This window comes from Dipteris shenzhenensis, chromosome 23, assembly GCF_047967505.1.
Source record: "Dipteris shenzhenensis isolate YYH24624 ecotype China chromosome 23, Dip_SZ_1.0, whole genome shotgun sequence".
Lineage (NCBI taxonomy): Eukaryota > Viridiplantae > Streptophyta > Polypodiopsida > Gleicheniales > Dipteridaceae > Dipteris > Dipteris shenzhenensis.
The window spans coordinates 24287575-24308433 of record NC_141618.1 but is presented as its reverse complement, the minus strand read 5'-3'; the positions used below and the strand labels follow the sequence as shown (position 1 = coordinate 24308433).

General features: G+C 41.0%; 1 protein-coding gene across 1 annotated transcript; it reads right to left on the bottom strand.

The window, feature by feature from the left end:
• Positions 1 to 4750: 4750 nt before the first annotated feature.
• LOC147887147 (uncharacterized) lies at positions 4751 to 17051 on the bottom strand. The gene is made up of 3 exons (XM_087394234.1): positions 16811 to 17051; positions 16592 to 16683; positions 4751 to 4836 (listed from the first exon to the last, which is right to left on the bottom strand). The coding sequence occupies exons 1-3, from the start codon at positions 17041 to 17043 to the stop codon at positions 4751 to 4753; spliced, it is 411 nt and encodes a 136-aa protein (XP_087250360.1). The 5' UTR covers positions 17044 to 17051.
• Positions 17052 to 20859: the final 3808 nt, after the last annotated feature.

Here is a 20859-nt window from a genome sequence, read left to right as displayed (position 1 = left end):
CACCATAAGAAAAGTCTCTGTCTAAGAGGTAGCTTACTGTTCCAAATGCGGCCAAGACAAACCCTCCACCAAACAAGAGGTTTGTCAACATGCCAAATGAGAAGGCCACGCTCCTAAATCCATGGCTGTGGAAGTAGAAGATGATAAGCTTTCTTAGTTGTAAGATCGGCAAATGAAAAAAGGAGAATAACCAAGAATGCCTCGATCAAATTTCCAATCCATGAGAGAAAGATCAGTAAACTACCCGGGGATAGGCTGAAATGGGAGAAGCATGGTAGTGAGAATTCCTCTAATAGGCCTTTGGTGCATCCCCAAGAAAAATTGCCTCCTGGCTTCTCGGAAAGAAAGTGTAAGAAAATGATTGTCCAACACATTATCCACCATGGAGATACCCAATCGATGTAGAAAATACCTAGGAAATAAGCCTTTCTAGGTTGAAGATGAGCTAATGGGGGATCAAAAACATGACTCGGATGAATACACTTTAAACATAGTCAATTTGCAGGATTTGGAGGACAACCTGACCAGTGCAATTGTTCCAGAAGAAGCCGCCAATCATGGAGTAGGCGAGTAGAAAATGGACAACAGGGAATAGAGCCATGTATATGCCCAAAAATAACATCCGATAGAGCAGGAATCCAATGGCCAAAAGCTTTAGTATGGAGTGAAGCAAATAGGCATGAGAGCATAAGTGTCCATGATTGATGCTTCTCCAGAAAAGTAAGCAAAAGAGTAGCCTTACGAATGTTCAATATATTTAAGCCCCCATGTATTTTGGGTGAGCAAACATAATTGTGATTAAGAAGCCTCAGTGCCTTCCAATTTGTTTTAATGCACCAAGGGCATTCCATAACCTTGGATATGAATTTCTCAATATCTATAAAAGACCAAGGAATGAATGGCAAGTGAAACTACACATAGGATATAATAATGTGACTGCACGATGAACATGTTGTGGCCATGTGAACATCTTTTAATAATCTATCTTATGATATAGCTTCTGTAATCGCTTCTATCATCATTGCTTGATGTCCCTCCTCCATCACTGCCCCTACATCGCCTTCGACCTCGGCTCCCCCTCTGCATCTCCCCTTGCTTCACCATGCCTTCCCTCACCTCCTCATCGCGACCCTCCCTCTCCTGTTGTGTAGCCTTGGGTTGTGCTTTAGTAGCGCCTAGGCTCGTCGTGCCCATCCCACACTATAGTCCACATGGCTGGCATTGGTCACCAAGGGCACCCATGGCTCTTAGTCAGTTTCCCTGCCCTCCTCACCAACCCATGCTAGTAGGATGCTTCAAAAGGTGGAGAGCAGCCCCATTTGGAGGCTTCCCCCTTGTAGAGGGTCGCGAACTCGGGTTGTTTGCACCTCCTCAAGGACTCCTTGGAGTGGCAAGCTCGCCTCAAAGGGCTGCTCGATGTTTGAGATTCCTGCAAAGCTTCCTCTTGGTGGTGTCTTTTCCTTGCCTTGGTGGTCATTACCCTCTCCTTCCCCATTGATTTTCCCTCATCTTCTCCTTCACACCCTGGGCCTCTTCAGAGTGGTGGTTCTTTGCATTATCTTGTAGCAGAAGTTTCTTGGGGGTGACCCTAGTTTGGCTAGTGGTGCTCTCATGGTAGCACCCTCGATTCCCACTCCCTTCAAGGTCCTCTCTTCAGGAGATAAGAAATAGGTGAAACAAGCAATCCAATCACTACAGGATAAAGTAGTGGTAGGTAGGATCTTGGGACTTACTCCTACTAGGGGACATGATAAAGGAGTGGTAGGTAGGATCTTGGGCCTTACTCTTACCAGGCAATAGGTGCGTGATTGGATCGAGGAAATCTTAGCACTAGAGAGTGACCACATTTAGGATGTCACCATGCATGCTAGGGGGTCTTTCTCCTCTAGCTGTGCTCATTGGAGACTCCTCTGACCCTTGTGGAGTAGAGCCCGATCTTCCTCATCCTATACTTGTTGTGTCTCTTCCTTTGGTACCATGGATTCATGGTGGAGGACATGGGCATGATGCACATCGTACCTTGCTTTCTGATGATGCTCTACTTCTCTGGGGTACGATGAGAGTACAAAGCCATTCTCTTGATATCACTAGCGACACTCAGTAGATGGAATGTGTACCGGCTCGATGTCAAGAATGCATTTCTCAATGGTTATCTAGATGATGAAGTCTACATGCAACAACCAGTAGGTTATGTTGAGCCAGGAAAAGAGAATAAGGTTTGCCATCTCAAGAAAAGTCTCTACGGCTTAAAGCAAGCACCCAGAAGTTGGTACAGCAGAATCGACAAGTATTTTGCTGATTTGGGATATATGAAGTCTAATGCAGATCATACACTCTACTAGAAAATTCAAGGGGAAGATATTACTATTGCACTTTTGTACATAGATGATCTGATTGTGATAGGAATCAAGGATAGCGTCGTAAAAAAACTAAAACAAGACTTATCTGCAGAGTTCGACATGAAAGATCTTGGACTTATGCACTATTGTCTTGGAATTGAGTTCTGGAGAGATTCAGATAGCACATTCATGAGTCAACTCAAGTATGTTGATAGTCTCCTGAAGAAGTTTCATATGGCAGACTGCAAGATTACAGCCACTCCCACTAAGGAACAGAGTTTGAAACTTACAAAAGATTCAGAAAAGCCTACAGACAATGACAGGTACTACAGGCAACTCATCGGATCTCTTATATATCTGACTATCACACGGCCATATATTTGTTATGCAGTAAGCTCACTTGCACAGTTATGGCAAATCCAAAATGGTCTCACTGGAATGTAGCCAAAAGAGTCTTGAGATACATCAGAGATACAAGACAGTTTGGGATAGAATATAGAGGAAGTCATCCACGGTTGCATGGATACTATGACAGGGACTATGTCGGAGATCATGAGACTAGGAGATTGACACAAGGATATGCATTTTTCCTTGGTCAAGGTGCTATATCACGGTTGTTAAACAAACAGCCAACTGTTTCTTTGCCTTCGACTGAAGTAGAATATAGAGCACTCACTATAGGTGCATGTGAGGCTATATGGCTTAGAAGACTATTGCCAGAAAAAGATTACTTTGATGAGTCAAAGCCAACAACAATATACTGTGATAATCAATCGGCCTACTTCATGATGTTGATCTTGAGGGAAGGTGTTGAGAGTTCACGCTCAACATCATGTAATCATGTGTGCATATCACCATCATGTGATCATATGTGCATAGCACTAACCCAATAGAATGCTATAAAGGAAAGGGTTAGATGCCCTAACCCTAACCCTAAATGGGTTTGTATATATTCTACATTTTCAACTAAATCTAGTGTACAGTTAGTCATTTGTGGTGTGCTCTCTAGCTGTGCCCTCATATTTTGTCATTACACTTAGGTTAGCATAACCTAGGGTAGACTAGTTATAGACTGGTTAGGTTAGATTAACTGACACTAAGTTAGTAGAATAACTCTAGTTAGTTTAACTAAATGCAACCAATTAGGTTAGCCAAAGTAGTTATCCAGTTACAATAACTGGATAGTTAGGATAAGAGGCTAGTTAGACTAACTAGAATTACCCTAGTTAGTTACTACCCCTCAGTTATACTTAAAGCCCGATCACACCAAACCTTAAGACCAAGGCCCCCCCCCCCCTCCCCCCCAAAAAAGGCCAATTTTACCCCTACTTCAACACTTCGTATCTCGCCCGTTTGGGACCCAAACTGGACCCTGTTTGAACCATGATTTCACATGTCATGGAAACACCACGCTACGGGGAATTTTTCTAGCCCATTGCACACCATTTCAACATCCCTAGCACTCGCTCATTTGCGCCCCCATGTGGGCCTTGTTTCGCACTAATTTGCTCATATCTTTATGTCGTGACCTCCGATTGACGATCCATTTACATCGGCACATTTCCCTACACACGTGGGACAATCCTAGGCACATTATTAACACGATGGTCCCTACAGCACTAACATGTCGCTAACCCTCCTAACACAACTACATCTCAATACCCACACTTGCGGGGTAGAGACATCCTTTGCAACTCTCACCCAATCTGCATGCAACTACGCTCCGGTCAATGCCTCCGACTCCAAAAATCCAAATCTGCATACAACTCCATTGCAACACCGCCTCCAACAATCCTCTACCCCAATTCCACCCTTGAAATTCAAGAAATCCCTTTAACTCCTCCGCACCACAACATGGATAGACATCGTCACGACGATGATGGGGATATAGACCTTGATGCGGAGGGTAATAATTTCTTTAATCGCATAAATAATAACAATCAAGGCGGGTGCCCCCTAGGCAAATTCAAACTTCCCAAATATAATGGTAGGGGACATCCAGTCCGATTCCTCCAACATTTTGATGTCGCATGCCGAGCAAGTGGAGAACAATCCATGGGAGTTGGCATCGATGGACATTTTCTTGGGCCTTTGATGAAGAAAGATATTTTTAAGTATGTTGCTGAGTGTTTGATTTGTCAGAAGATTAAAAGTTTCAAAGGAAAAACAGCACGACTATTAATGCCTTTGCCTATTCCTTCACAGTCCTAGAAACAAATATCCATGGATTTTATTACTAGATTTCCCTTGACTTTTAATCAAAATAATATGATTTAGTCCTTCGTGGATCGCTTTAGTAGAGGCAAGCATATTTTTGCCTTGCAAAAAGACCTTGTCTACACCATAGCTACACACATGTATTTGAAGTATGTTTTCCCACATCATGGATTACCAAAAATTATAGTATCAGATCAAGATTTCAAGTTTTGTAGTGCCTTTTGGAGGACTTTATTTGAAAATCTTGGCACTAAAGTCGATTTTACTTCAGCTTTCCATCCTGAGGCAAATGGACAAATAGAAGTAACCAATAATACTATCTTGGATATGCAACGAATATATGCTGATTCGCAAGGTGAGAATTGGGATAAGTATTTGCATCTATTGCAATTTGTTTATAACAACACAATCCATTCTCCTATAGGAAGAGCTCCATTCAAAATAATATATGGAAAGTTATTACCGATTCCTATCACAAGAATTAGTCAAAAGATTGAAGCTGCTGATGATTTTACAAGAAATTATGATCAAATCATGAGAGAAGTGACTGAAGCCATCAAGAGAGCTCAAGAAAAGTATACTAAACAAGCAAACAAGAAAAGACAACATATGATGACAAAGAATGATATTTTGTTCTTCTACGAATTGAAAACATGGGACTTGCTTCAAATAGAGTTCAAGAGGTGCTTTCAAACGGAGAGACTACAAGATGATCTCACTCTCCAACTAAGCAAGATTCAACAAGGACATCGAGAAGATGTGTGTATGCATCTGGGCAAGGTGAAAAGATTAATTGCCAAATGTGACCCACGTCCCGATGCAAAGTACCTCACGGCCTGGTTCATTGCAGGCCTAAGGAAGAAAATTCAGAAAGACATGAAAAAGATTAGCAGTTATGAAACGTTCAGTGCTGCTCATGCAACCACCATTGACATACATAATGGCATGATCGACTCTGACACCAACAATGATTATGGAAGATCCTAAGCGCTCTAAAAAGGGAAAATCCAAGTCCACTGCCAAAACGTCAAATGAAGATTACCTAGAGGCCATGACCATGAAGCTAAAAGATGAAATGATGTAGGCCATGGAACAAAAGATCCACTTGTCTCAGCTGCCACCTCAAACTTCCACCTCAGACTTATCCACAGTGAGAAAATGTCTGGTGCCCACATTGCATGGCCAGGCAGATCTGGGAGCTCTACCCACACAGGAGTAATAGTGGATCTAGGGAGATCAGGGTTAAAGTTGTGCTTCCACTTCTCTAGATAGAGAGGTTGGTGTCTGATAGTCTAGAGAGTGCAGTTGAGAGCCTCGTAGGCCATGCTTGGAGACTCAAATAGGAAGACAAAAAAACCTTTCCTTAGAAATCTATCATTGGTAACACTAATGCCGTCTTACCCAATTTGCTCTCATCCAATTCTCGATGAAGGCTAGAGGAGGTCTAGGCCCTAGGAGGAAACCAATTAATGCATGGGTACTAAGCCATTCAATGGAATCAGAAAGCAAGTCTTCATTGATGAAGGCAGCAATCTGCTTACCTCTTGTAGATTCTTGGCCCTCACCACAAGTAGCCTCTTCTTCTTCAACTGGTTTGGTGTTGTCTTCTTAGGTCTGTGAGTCATTCTTTTCCTTAACGCGGCAGTGAAGGGGCTCCTTGTTTCCTTCTTCTTCTCCCCCTTGGGGTCCGTCGCTTCCGCTTCGGTAGTTTCCAAAGGTTCCTCTTTCACCTCCTTTGCTACGATCGAAGAGCTTTGAATTGCTCTGGGGGGCTCTGATTTCTTATGGGTTGGGGGCTGAAGTAGAGGCAGCAAGTCCTTCTTTGGCCTCCTCTGTCCTTCCTGAGTTGGCAAAGCGAGTAGTAAGCTCCTTTCTCATTGGGAGGGAGAAGAACCCTCCTCTAGATTTTTGAGCAGCAGAGCCGAGTAAGATAGCGCCTCCCCTCCCAACTCTAAAATCTGGCAATGCGCATCCATTCTTTTCCTGTGGTGTTGGTTTTTCACTCAAGGTGGGAGAAAGTCTGTCTTGTCTGAGGGTTGCTGAGCCCCTTTTAAGGCTCGACTGCCAGAGGTTGGCAACGAGTGTTCTTTCTTTGGGGAGTTCTGGAAATGTGTCTTCAAAGGTCACATTAGAAGACCAGTTTGACTAGGATCGATAATCCTGTCGATTCAGGCTGTCACTACTGTCTGCTGACACCAAATCTTCATCATAGTCAATTCCCAGACCTTGTCCTTTATGAGCACTCAGTGGTGGGCAGGGCAATCTAGTGTGTACTCTTCCATCTTCCTCTCCATCTCCTTCGTCAATTTCCATCATTTTTTTAATTCCTTGCTTATCATTTTTCACATATCAATAATTGTTGTTTCGAGTATAAAATGTGTAAAGTATGTAATCTAATGACAACATTTCACGTACTATACAGTGAAATGTGTAAAGTATATTTAAAATGTGTAAAGTATGTGATATCACATATTATACAGTGTGGATAGGCCTATTAGGTAGCACATGATGGATAATTAAATAGCTACAACTTTTCAGGCATGTACCTTGCACCTCATAGAGGTAGATAGGTACCATAGACATAATTAGAGCATGCAGGATACAAAACACAAATTCAAGTTGGATGATTTGGGAACATACCCTGATAAATGCTTTTGTACAATGCATCACAATTATCGAAGAGAACCAACGACTGTATCTTTGGTGTAATTATCTGGCTGCATTGTTTGTCCATACACTGGTCTGAGCTGGTAGCAATGTGTGCAAAATAGTACATGTGGTATGCATGCTTGCATGGAAGCAAGAAAATGCCTAATGCTTTGGCATCATACATCAACAACCCACAAGCTATACAAATAAAACATAGATTAGATGTGTAAGCATCAACAGATGGCACCTTAGGTGGTGGAACACTCAACAAAATAGGACTTTTGTTCCCCCACATGTTTTTTACAAATCCCATCTGGGGTCTTCTACACACATTATTGCCATGTCTTTTAGGTCGAACTCTGCTTGATCCCTAGCCACAGCATCAACAGATTTCATGTCTACCAAAGAACCGTCAAGTGTCTCAATGGTCAATGTCAACCTCCCAATTGTCTCATTAGGAAAAAAGGGAGCTCATTTTGGGGCCTTTTACGGTTTAGAAAAATAAGCTCTCAACCAATCAATAGAGGGCCAACGTAACGTTGAAAATTCACGAAAATAAGAGAAAATAGAAAAAAGAAACAATACTTTATGTGGGTACAAGCGTGCTACATTAATGTGGAGATTGGTTTTTTATTCTCACAAGATCTTTGGACAAGAAGATAGAATCTAAACTGACATTTTATCTGACAAGGGCCTTCCCGCTTCCACCTTCCTTTGAACTTTGAAATCTTGTGCCGCCTTTCCTTCGAAAGGTCTACCATTCTACACCATTGCCTCATTGTCCAGCAGCCTTTCTTTTCCAAAACTACTCCCTTGATCCTGTTTGGTGTAGAGTAAGATGTTTCTCGTCAACTGTCTGTCTGCCCACTTTCTCTTTCTTGAAACTTCAAATTGTTATCTTAGTTACATTACTTTGCTATTGTTACAGATTCAGAAAATCTCCATGGTGAATCAAAACCACAGCCGTTCTTGTGGAAGACGCTCTGTGGATGATAATGCTTCTTCTATTTCGTCGGTAGAGAATTCAAGTACAGTCAAAATGGAAGGAACTTGGGAAAGGTTTAGTGTTTCGAAAGGAGCATCGGTGCTCATGCAACCTAGCAAAAGAAAAAGACCCCAGACAAAAAACATTTTCTTGGCATCATGGAAGGGAAGAGTACGAGATTTTAAAATCACCAGAGGGAAGATATCCGTGAAAGAAGTTTTGATTCAGCACGTGTACATGTATAAAGAACTTGTCTTGCGAGACTATCCAAAAAATCTTTCGCAACACAGGCCTAATTGTATATTTTTCTATTGTGGTTTTTTTCTTTACGAGGTGTATGGATTTTTAAGATGAAGCTTTCTCTCTTAGCTTATTGACATTCTTGTGTTGTTTTATTTCAGATTTATATCCTTCATCATATGAGACATGGCAAAACATCAATTGTATTCTGGGATTTATAGATGTTTTGCATGGATCGATAGGAGAACAACAATACCAAGGTCGATGTCCAACAGAGCTAGCTCAATCGGGTATAATTTTTACTGATCATTTTTATTAGTTGCTGGACAAAGCTAACACACATGGTGTGTTAATAAAACAAGACCTTCCGGCATGGAATTCAGTGGATTGGCCTCACCCACATTCTAGTGTTACAGAGGCATATAGGGCGAAGCTTTTCACAGAAGTATAGAAACCTCTGAGGCCCAATATTGCCACTAGGATAGTAAAAATTTCTTTATGCATGCCTCTCACAGTTTTTGTGGACTTGTTTAATACCTTTCCAATGAAGGTTTCAAAAACAATGTTCACAGTTAAAGCAACAAGTTCGGCATGCATGCCACAATTTTTGGATAAAGGTTGGGATAAGAAGACATGTAGTTCAGTGTTTTGTGAGGTTGTCCAACCTTCTATGCAACTGAAGTACATGGTTGCATCACAAAATTTTATTTTCTCTTTTTATTACAAGCGCAGTCGAATGCTAGGCACAAAACTAGTCCCAATGGATCAAGATGAAGATTCTTTTGGTGTAGAAAATAAACTTCTTGATATTGATGTTGTTGAGAATGGTGATGTGCTAGTCAATATCTCATTAAGAGAATGTTGCTCCCTAGCTCAATTGCACAGTGACATTCTATTTGAGACAGAAGGTTCTATTTCAAACGACTTTTTATTTATCTACAACAACAAAAAGATACACCATCTGATTTATCCTAGTCTCATTAAGCATTGCTATTAGTTTACTTTACCGCTTTGATTCATATTTCTTTTTTGCAATTGCTCAAAAGAAGAGAGAGCTCAATAAAATGCAAAGACATTGAAAATTTAAAAATTGAGATAACATAGACTCCATAAACAAAGGTTTTGTATTCAATCAAGTAAGATTTTGTACAGAACTGTTTAGTTAAACATGTAGAACATATTTCTGACATCCATTTTCTATTTATGTATAGCTTGATCCAGAGGTTGCTCTACATTTTTTGGAGAATCTTTTTTTTGCTGCTCCATCCTGTCCTGTACAGTATGTTGGTGTTGCTCCATTGTCTCCTCCACTGCCCTAGGAGCATCTCTTTGCTGCTGCTCCATCTTCTCCTCAACAACATCAGCAGCAGGTCCTTGCTCTTGTGGCTTCTCCTCCTCAGCACTGGGTGATTGCTCCTGTGGCTTCTCGTCCTCAGCATTAGGTGCTTCATCTGTGGCATCAAGGTGTATGACACCTTCTTGTACTTTAGAGCTCTCACCCAACTCCACAGTAGCTGGTACAATAAGTTTGGGGGAGGCATAGCTCAAAAACCTCCAAATTGTATGAGCTCTAAAATTATATACATAGTTTGAGCTGAAGCTATCTTCTTTCATCTGCAATGGCAGACGATAATTTAGAACACTTTGTATCATTATGAATTATCTTCAAGCTAAATGAAAATTATTTTTTCTTACAAGGTCTGGCTGTTCTTTCTCAAAATAGCTTGAAAGTAGATATTTTGCACTGATCAGCACTCTCCATCCACAGCTACTTGAATCATCTTCTTGTGGTGTCTGTACAGTTGGAAAGATATGTTAGAAACTGTTAGCATCTGCACAAAACAAAATTATTCAATAAGTTCAAAGACATAGCATGAAATATACATCAGTAGAGGGAACGACTTTTTACCTCTAGACTTATTGGCTCTATTGAATCCAAAAGAGACACATTGGGAGGATAGTGATCCAATGCATCTAAAAGCCTTCTAATACAATTGCAATATGTATAATTTAGTTAGTATGATATCAAAATAATGAAGTTTTAAGTTCAAAAAGCACACATAGCACTTACAATTTCAGCTCTCTATGTGTGTTTTTAAGAGAGTTGAATAGAAAGCATTGCTTCTGCTGGATGTCAATAGAAACAAAACTCCAGTGGTCACTGCATAAGGAAAAAAGCATTAGGAAATCAAAGGCTACAAGAGTTCCCAATCTTAAAGAAGAATCTTAAAAGAAGTAGTCACCCACATACCTGTTATGGTATGGAAGTAGCAAAACATCAATTACTTCAAAATTGCAGTGTTTGAACCAGCTGGAAATACTAATGGGAGTTTCCTTTGCATCTCTTAATTTAGAAGAAATGGCAGGATCAATAATATGGACTATATGCTGTATAGAGGGGTGAAGCCAGCTTCTCATCATGCTGCATAGGACCAAAAAATAATTAGGGTAGGGTATAAAGGAGGTACAAGGAGGATTGTTTTGCAAAAAATGTAAAATAATAGACACTTACTAGAGCATCGCAAGAATGATAGTATCTGAGCAATACTCATTCTTATGAGCCAATGCTGCCAAGCATGGTTTTGTCAAGTCAAAATCATTCACTGAAAATTCATCCTCAATATGGACAACTATATTAGGGCCCAGCTCCTGCAACCTTCTATGTATTTGCAGCTCCCTCTTTCCAGTCTCCACATCTATAACAGATTTTGTTTCTTTTATTTGCTGCTTTAGTGACTCCTCATAAGCAGCCTTCCCTCTGGTGTTCTTTGAGTGCGTTACTTCAATACCTTAACCTCATCTACCTTCAACTTCCTTGTAGGTGGAATTAACAATATGTCTCTCATCTTTATGTCCTGCCATTCCACAGGATGAACAAGCTTGTCATACCTCCATCTCACTTTGGAGAAAGTGTTGAAGTCTTTGGCCATCAAAGTCACCCTGTGAGCATGGGCTGCTACCAGCATTGCATCTTCAAAATATTTTTCCAAGTAATCCTCTGCCATTTCCTGTAAGGAAAGAATGGCAGTTCTATTCCACATGAACCCAAGGTGCCAACTATCACATATTTCTCTCACCAGTCTTTGAAAAGGTGCCTTGGGTATTGCAAAGCCTATAGCTTTCTGTTGCTTCCTGATCTCCCTTAGCACACCTGCACCATGATTCAATCTCTTGGCCTTTTGCTTGAGCAGGCTCATTGGCTTACCCTTCCTGCCATGTGCAGCTCTTCCCTTTGGAGGCACACTAAATTTCTTGGTACCTGCCCCAGCTGCTATTGCTGCAAGCCCTGGCCCTTTGCCAACTTTCCTTGCAGTTGACTTGGTTCTTGCCATCACTCTGAAAAACTGCATACAAAGGATTGGAAAGAGATTACAGACATGGAGAACATGTTTTGACAAAAAAAAGGCTATCACAGGGGTGGATGAAGCAACATAGAAAAATTTGCAATAAAATGCGATACGAGGAGTTTGAAATTCCTAACAGGTCCAAATCGCGTTTTCCTGCAAATTCCTGAAATGACATGCTGGTGCATTCCTACAGTGATTTCTCTGTCTCTACAAGTAAATACAGTATGAATGGAGTTTATGCAAGAAGAGTATAGCCATGGATAGCTATGGAAGTCACAAAACCAGAATGACAGGGGTGGATGAAGCAACATTTCAATATTTGCAATAAAACGCGATTTCACCTGTTTGAAATTCCTAAGGCCTTCTCCTCACGTTTTCCTGCAAATTCATGAGGCAGCATGCTGGAATATGCCTTCAGTCATTTGAAGGTGTTTGCATAACCATGCAGGATGGATTGAGTCTATGGAAGGCAAGAAGTGTGCACAGATTGAAGGAAGAACCCATAAGTACAGTTTTACCCTCACATGCAAATATCACACTTGAAGATCTGCATTCCTACAATGATTTCTATGTCTTGACAACTAAATAAAATATGGACTGAGTCTATGCATTTCCATGCAGGATGGATTGTTTCTATTGTAGGCAAGAAGATTGCAGAGACTAAGGGGAGAACCCATTGTTACTGACCTGAAATCTATCTGTGGATGTGCTGTGCTGCTGATGAGTAACCTGTGCTGAGGATAAACCTGTGCTGCTAGACAGGATGCTGATGTTGTAGAGTATGGAGGTAGGGAGGCAAGAGAGCAGAGACTGGAGGGCAAGAGGTCTGAAACAGGATACCACAAATAAGTGCAAATACAAATAAGGCATCTTCTAAATCCCACACGTGTGGAATGTAGTTTTTCACACGTGTGGATGGGACCCAGATCTTTTGGAGTTTGAAATTCGGCACATGTGAAAGGTACACTTTATGCCTTGGAACTTGTGCCATTCATGATTTCATAATCAATTCCACAACCACTCTTCCCTCCCCTGCCTCCCAATCTTTCATCCCTGCCATGACCCTCGCATCTTCCATTTCCTTCTCTCTGATCCTTTCCTACCCAGCACACTCCATCCAGCCTGAAGACTACTACCACTGCCAGATCTCCAGGTTACCTAGAGTGTAGAGTTCAAGCTAGTGAAAGAGCAGGAGATTTACCAGTGCAACTCCAACAGCATGGAAAAGGAAAAAAAAGGTCAGAATTCTAGATTGTTTTCAATGTTTTTTGACATATATTTCTTCCATCCATTGGATTTTTGATGTCCAAATGTCTTCACTCAGCTCCACCCTTCTTGTTACATTTTCAATTGATACTGTCCAAGAATGTGGAAAATCACCCAGGAATTTGATTGGAGATGGATATGAATAGAAACTAGAAATTTGCAACAAAATGCGAGGAGAGTCGTTTATAAATCTCTAAATAGCCCATATCGCATTTTGCTGCAAATTCCTGTTGTTGACACATTCATCATAAAAAGCTTCACTCAGCTCCAGCATTTCTCTTGCATATGAGATCATCCTGTCGAGGAATCAATGAGATGAACCTAGTGTTTGATTTGACATGCATATGAGCAGAACTGGAGAATTTGCAACAAAATGCGAGGAGAGTGCTTTATATTTTCCAAATGGTCCCCCATCGCGTTTTGCTGCAAATTCCTGTGTCTGATTTGGTTCTCACTTCTACCTCATTGTTTTGCTATCTTTAGCCCTGTGGAATTCTTCCTTGATGATGAGAAATGTTTTTGCTTTGGAACAGCTGGCTCCCAGGCCCCACCTTTCAAGAGGAAGCTGGACTTTTCTGCTGCTATTATTAGACCACAGCAATCACCAGAGGTGAGTCATGAGAGCTCATGAAGGAATTATCTGGTGATATCCAATGCATTCACTGATTGCATATGTCAGCATATAGAATTCATAGTATATAAGTTTTTGAACAGGCAAAAAGAAGAGACTGGAGCAGAGTGCTGATTCTTCCATCACAAAACAAATGGAACAGAAGAGGACAAGTCTCCAGATTTGCCCCTATTTGAGTTTCTTCACAAATGCAAGGCTCAGAGTAACTTCCATATATACCACAGTATTTTCAACATGGGGTTCACAATGAGCTCTGTACTGGAGCATCACAAAGATTTTCTTTCAGACTGTTGGGATACCTTCAAAGAACTGACAGAGGCAGGAAGAATTGTGGAAGGAGAAAAGGTTTTTGTGCATATAAATCATATTGTCTCCATTGACGGGCTGAGGTACCATGTGAACAGAAGATTTGATAGCCTGCCTGATCAATATAAATTCAATTGTAACTTGCACACCAGAAAGTGCAGAGTGCTTGAGGAAACCATGGCATTCCTTATGTACATTGTCTCCAGTCAGGAGTCTTTGGATGAACAAGGGCAGGAGATTGAAGAAGAAGACACATCTGAAGCAGAGAAAAAGGAGGATGTTTCTTTGGTCACAAAAATGGCAGAGCAAGAAGAAGATATCAACCTTCAGGATGAGGGGCTGCAAGTGGCTGCTCTTGACCGTGTTCAACTGAGGACAAAAACTCTGAGGGGAGCAGAGCCAATTGAAGATTTTGATGTTCAGAGCAGCAACTATGCAGTGCCCATGCTTCCAAGTGTCTTGATTGGTGGAAAAGATTATGTTTTCCTCCATGATATAGAGTGTATGTTCAATTTGAGGGAGGACTATGCCATTTCCCTTATTGCCCAGGCTTCAAGGCTTGACAAGGAGGTTGGCATAGAGGATGACCATTCACTACTGGCTTTGGAAACAATTTTTGATCCTGTAGAGGCCCTTACATTTTGTTTCAAAGAGGCTAAAAAGTTTCAAGAGCCAGATGAAGCTGCCTTCCAGCTCACACAGGAAGCTATGAATCTCTCAGCACTATACACAGAAAAGCCTAAAGAAGAGGCTGGACAAGAGGGGAGAGGGATAAATCTTTGGAAAGATGAACTGTTTGTTGCTGATGAAAATGAGAAGGTACTTCAAATCAAATACTTTGTCTTCTGCTTAACTTTGTTTTTGTAGGTTGTGTATTGTCTCACTCCAATCTTTTGATATGTGGCAGCTACAAATTGAGGATGACACATTCCTCCAGAGATCAAGTGGAAGCAGGCCCGTTGGGTTTCACAAAATGTCAGGCCTAGCTCATTATATTCATGATCTAGGCAGTGCCAAGATCTTGATTTACCATAGGCAGTTGAGCAACAATGGAGAAGCCATTGTTTACTTCTTAAAATGTTTGTCCAGGGCTTTAGGTGGACATGTTCTTTCATGGCAAAAGGAAAAGATCATTTTGATAGAGAGGTTGTCTGCCATAGATATATTTGGAGATTATGTGAATAAGCAGGCCTCTAGGGCCGCTTACTTTTTGTCTTACACTTCTTATGCATTAGCATGTGGTGTTAAGGAGCCCAAATGTCTGGAGGGCTATGGAAAACACAAGCTCATAAGGTTTCGAGAGCCACCCATGATTGCATCAGGCCACACAGTCCAAGAAGAGGAATAGGTGGAGACAGCTGAAGAAAAGGATACCCCTCCCAGACAAGCAACAGAGGCAAGCATTGATAAATAGACAGTCGACATCAAGCCAATAAAGAAGAAAAAGACTCCAATCAAGATCAAAAAGAGAGTTCCGATCGGCAGGCCTTGGGAGAACACTTTTTCCAATGCTTGAAGAGCATCCTTTCTATTTTTTTTCGGGACGGAGTTTCCAAGCAAATCCAATATATAAAAATACCAATTTCTCAATAATTTTGACATAGACCATGCAATGTGCAAATGTGAACATTACATAGTGGAATGTCCAGAATGGCCTTGAAGTCAGGGTCAACTTTATCTCTATTAGGTGCTCTCTTCCACCATTTTGAATCCATTACTTGAGCTGATTCTTTGCAGTAAAGACAAGGAGACTTTGAGTTGCCTCCTTTACTAATGTTATACATGCACTTAAGTGTTTTAAGATCCCCGGCCATGTGCCACTCTACTTGAAAATCACCTTTTCCTGCAACATGGAGATTCTCGCCTTGCACTTGTCTTTTGATTATTCTTGGTATTTCCGTGTGGTGAAACACCCAATCTAGTGTTTCATGGTCTTCGGTCTTCACCTACCAGATTATAGAAAACAAAAGTCTTACTATAACAGATTTGAAAACAATGACCAAAATCAAGTATAAAACAAAAAATGATCATACCTGGAACGAGTCTAACCACCATATGTGTTTCTCTGACTGCACACTAAAATACTTCGAACTCGCTTCAGTCAATGATGTATCAATTGCTCCATTCATCAATGTAATAGTAACTCTTTCCATTTTCTTTTCCTTTACAACCTTACACTCATCCAGTTTGATAACAAATTTCAAAATGCCTTTGCACTCCTCAAATGTTATTCCATAAAACTTGACCATTCTTCTTTGAAGTTGTCGTAGATCTACAAATATATTGTTCCAAGGATCATACACAGTGGTTCCTTTACCACCATGAAATATTTCTTTAATATGGATATATTGCCCAATAAATTCATCTATACTTTCATTCAAATGACCTCTTATCCTCCACACGGTTGCTGGATTTGGCAGTAAAACTCATTTAATCCTTTGATCTTTCAAAGTTGAGGATATCGCATGGAAAATTGAACTATATCCCTTCCTGCTAACTCCACTAACATCAAGAGCCTCTTGGATTATAGTGCCATCAACTTGATTATTGGATACAAAGTCCTCTACAACATTGCATTTGACTGTTTTGTATTTTTTTTCCTCAATCAAACCTTTTGCTACACCGCAAGAAAGCAATCCTTTCATTTGTTTAACAGGAAGAAGGTTCGGGTCCATATTTTCTTTTGCAGGCTCCAATAATTTCCTGTAGTAACAACACAATATGCCTATATCATTCAGCACCTCCATTCTTGTTTTGCGATAATCGACGAAATAGATATAGTCATTTGAGAGCCTTTTTGAGTATACAAAATGATAAATTTCAATCTAACCTTGCTTCCTGAATTCGTCGCTTGCATCCACCAGTCCCAGCCTTCAAATTTGCAATGTTTTTAATCTTCCTGCTACGTAGTCTGTCTCCAAGCACGGTTCTCTTCTTTCTTGCTCTTGTCAACTCTTTTTTACTCTTTGAATGCTCCTCAATTTCATTCTGCAACTGCTGCTCCAATTTTGCATGAATGGCTATCTCCTGCATCTTGGCCCCCTTTTCTTGTAGGTACATCATTTTATACGTTTCCGCAAATGCAGACTGCGCTGAAATATAACCAAGAAGTCCATTTTGTCCATCGCTGGCAAACCTCAGTAATGTGGTGGGATTGACAAATGGAGGTGTAGAGTTTTTTACTTGACATTTTGGATATATGCTTCCATCGCACCATAAGTCAATATGTTGAAGCCCTTCTCTTCTCATATTTTCTCGCTGTTGAGCATTCAGCACCATATCCTTTCGTCTTTTTTATGCTGGAGCATATTGTTCTTCTAAGTCAATGTGAAGATGGTGTAATCGCTTCTTCTGAGATAGTGGCTCACTAGTATCGACCATTTTTTATGCTTTTGAGGTTGCGAAGTTTGTTTTTCAATCTCATAGTCGTTTTGTAACATGAATCGTGGAAGTGTGGCAGTATCCATGTGAATATTTTGAAAACTTGCAATCACCAAGTTCAGTGATGGATTCTTTGTGAAAGGCCTGCACACGTCGGCAAAAGAGATGCGGAATCTTTGGTAAACAAAAAAAAATCTAAGGAGATATTTAATGCAAAATCGTGTTAGTCAGACAAAAGATTCTCTTATTCCTTTTTGAATTGACAGTTCTGTAGTCCTTACTGACAGTTTTGAGCCACGTTTCCGTATTTTACTATTTTTGAGGTCTTTTAGGAGAGAAATAAATAAAAAAATAGTGAATTTCTTATAGGGCCCCAAAATGAGTTCCCTTTTTCCCTAATGGCTTCAGTTGGTCCATCTTAATTACATCAACTATCATAGCACTCTCCTCCGCTTGCAAGGTAGCCTTAGCAGTCTCCAGTTGTGCCAGTCTCCACTCGACCTTTGGAAATCTGACGAGGTGGGTGTATCCCCTACCTCAATTGGCATACCCTTCATTCGATGAGAGTTTGGAGGTGCCTCCACAGAGTGGAAAGCTACCCACCTTTATCGCTTCTGCATCAGCTTGCCGGGTTCCATATTTGCAATTACACTCTCAGAGAAACATGCCCAATCGAATTGGCCCCTTTAGATGTTCAAAGAGAAACCCCCTTGCAAATGATTTCATGACCTCCAAACCATAATTCCCAGGAGATTCTTGGTACACAGACGTAAATAAAGTATAGAATTTTGCCCAAAACTCTAGCCTCATGGTCCTGCACTTAACCTTGGAACCTCTCTTAGGTGCAACATTGAAACAAACCAACCAATCTTGCATAGTGAAATCATTCTCGCCAAGGAGTCGTGCATCTTGGCCGGTGTCGCAGAGGTTGTATACCTCATGCGCTTGGGTTTTAGTCGTGCAGAAGACTTTTTTCCTTTTGAATGCCACGTATGGAGGATGGCACTGATTCATCTGCTCAAACACACACTCGAAGAAGAAGGTATGCTCTGAGAAGGTGCATGCATATTCTTTGAAAGAAAGATGCTATCATGCACAAAGTAAATCGACAAACTTGCAACCCAAATTTGAAACCTCATTAGAGTCATTGGACTATCAACCTCGAGCACTCTCGATAGTGTTCCTTTCTTTTTTTCCTACAGAGAAGAAGGTGACGTGGGACTATCAACCGTGGGCACTCTCGATGGTGTTCCTTTCTTTTTTTCTGCGGAGGAGAAAGTGACAGTGAAGCTGAAGTGAACATGGAGTTGCTGCCTTCCGTTTTCCTCTCCCTACTTTCTTTGGAGAGGCAATGTGGATGGGGGACGTAATCTCCTTCCCGTGTGTCTTCATTCTGCCTTGGCTGTGTGCAGCTTCTGCCAGCCCCCACAATAGGATGTTCAGCAGGGTATCTAAGTAAAACTGGCAACCAACATTGAATCCTAGAATAGTTTTCAAATTAGAGTATCATGTTCAAATTAAGGCCAACTACCGGTCACTAAGTGTGGTAGCAAGCCATCTTTGCAACCTCCACAAAAAGTGGTATCTAATGTACCACCTAATCATGCATACACCCTATGAACATCATTGCATATCATAAGAAGGAGACCCTCACTCTTTTCCCACAAATACACCAAGGTCAAATGCTCGAGGGAAATGTGGGAAATTACAGCATGCCACATAGGATGATTTTCCACCAAATTGTCATGACATGATTATTTGTATTAGATCCTAGTGGATCATTCTTGGGAATCTGGTGATTACCCTATGGTTATAACATTGTAAACTGGCCAATTAAATATAAATTATAATAAAAAATGCACGTATGCATTAGGTCTTAGGATGGTTAGGAAAGGGTGGCATTGTGCATGGGTATTGCATTAATCAATGGTAGGCATAAAGAGTCATAGGCTAAGGGTAGAATAATGGGGTATGCCCAAGAGGCATGAGGGTTGCACCCTCTCGTGTCATTCATGGTGTGTATGAGCATTTGCATGCATATGGATTGTGGCTTGTGTGGAGTATGTGGAAGAGTCTAGCAAAAATACACTCACGTGGGCACTCCTTCCACCCCATTTGGAGGGCCAATCTACCTCAACTTATGCATCATCTACACACATGTGCATCTCTGCATTCAAGAATGTGACACAAATTTTTGAAAAAACCCCTTTCAACATATGGGAAGTACAATTTCCCACAAAACCCCTCCCATGTCATAAGGCCTTTAGAGAGCTTCCCCATGCAGTGAAAAATCATGTCCCCATGGTGATAACAATGCTGGAGACGAGTTTTTTTAGCATTGGACTGCTAGCCGAGGAAGGCTGTTTGTTTGCAGGCATGTTGGTTGAGCATTCCAATGCCCCAAAGACTTTGATTGGTAGAGATCCTTCTATCCTCCATGCCATGCACTGAAGTAGTCTGCAAAACTTTCGTCAGGGCGGATTTATTATCTCGTGCAAGAGAGCATGCAGGGACAGAGATCAGACTCTACTGAATCATGCTTGAAAAAAACCTTTTTTCCAGCCAGTCAAATTAAGGGCAATCTTCAAGTGAGCTGGTTTTTTAGTCTCAAAGCACACACATATGCCAGTTTTTACACTAAAATATTCAAAATCTCAGCCGGTATTCTAAAGGCACAACAAAATTTTAGTCCGTTTTTTTCGAATTTAGCCCGTTTAAAATACACTAAAGGGTGGTTTTATTCTAGCATTGTAAATTAAACTGTCATTGGAGACGCATGTGAAAACGGCCTTAATCTGGAGATGTGTGAAGATACCTTATTTGGAGCTTTGAATTAACAATGGCTCTCAGAAAGATTTGAAGCTGCTTAATGACGAACGCCTTGCGGAATCCGAGCAACAATATGTTTGCCGAATGTAGCATATCATCTGATTTCCATCAGACACACAACCATGCAGATTCGCGGATTACGAGCACCAACATGGTTGCCGCATGTAGCACATCAACTGATTTCGATCGGAAAAACAACCATGCAGATTCGCGTAAGCAACATTTGTGGATAGACGAGGAATCAGACAAGAAGTCAGCAGATCTTTTAAGGAACCAAATGTTCTTCCGTCACAGAACTCAATCCAGCGAGGGAAGCAACAATTGGTACGAATTGCTGGTTAGTATTTGTGCACAAGAAAAGATTGAAGCCGATAACAGACAGCAGAGGCTTGGATGTGGGAAGACTTACAGCAGACGCTTAAAGATCGTATAAGGAATACACATGTAATGATTTCCATCAGAAAAACGACCATGCAGATGCGCGTAGGCAAAAGATGTGGATAGACGACGAAGTTCAAACATCAGAAGCTGGCTCAAATGAGAGCAGCAATAAATATAGGGACGAGAATTTGGCCTCTTCGTTCTTCCTTCACAGAACTCCAAACTAACGAGGGCAGCAAAATTGCCCCGAAAATTTGCTGATTAGTGTTTGCGCACAAGAAAAGATTG

Coding starts and splice junctions, on each gene's coding strand:
- LOC147887147 (XM_087394234.1), bottom strand. CDS start 17,043: ATGATGTACCTACAAGAAAAGGGGGCCAAGATGCAGGAGATAGCCATT. Junction 16,684..16,810: donor CGACGAATTCAGGAAGCAAG/GTTAGATTGAAA, acceptor TTGTTACTACAG/GAAATTATTGGAGCCTGCAA. Junction 4,837..16,591: donor TTCTTGCGGTGTAGCAAAAG/GTTTGATTGAGG, acceptor CATTTGCCTCAG/GATGGAAAGCTGAAGTAAAA.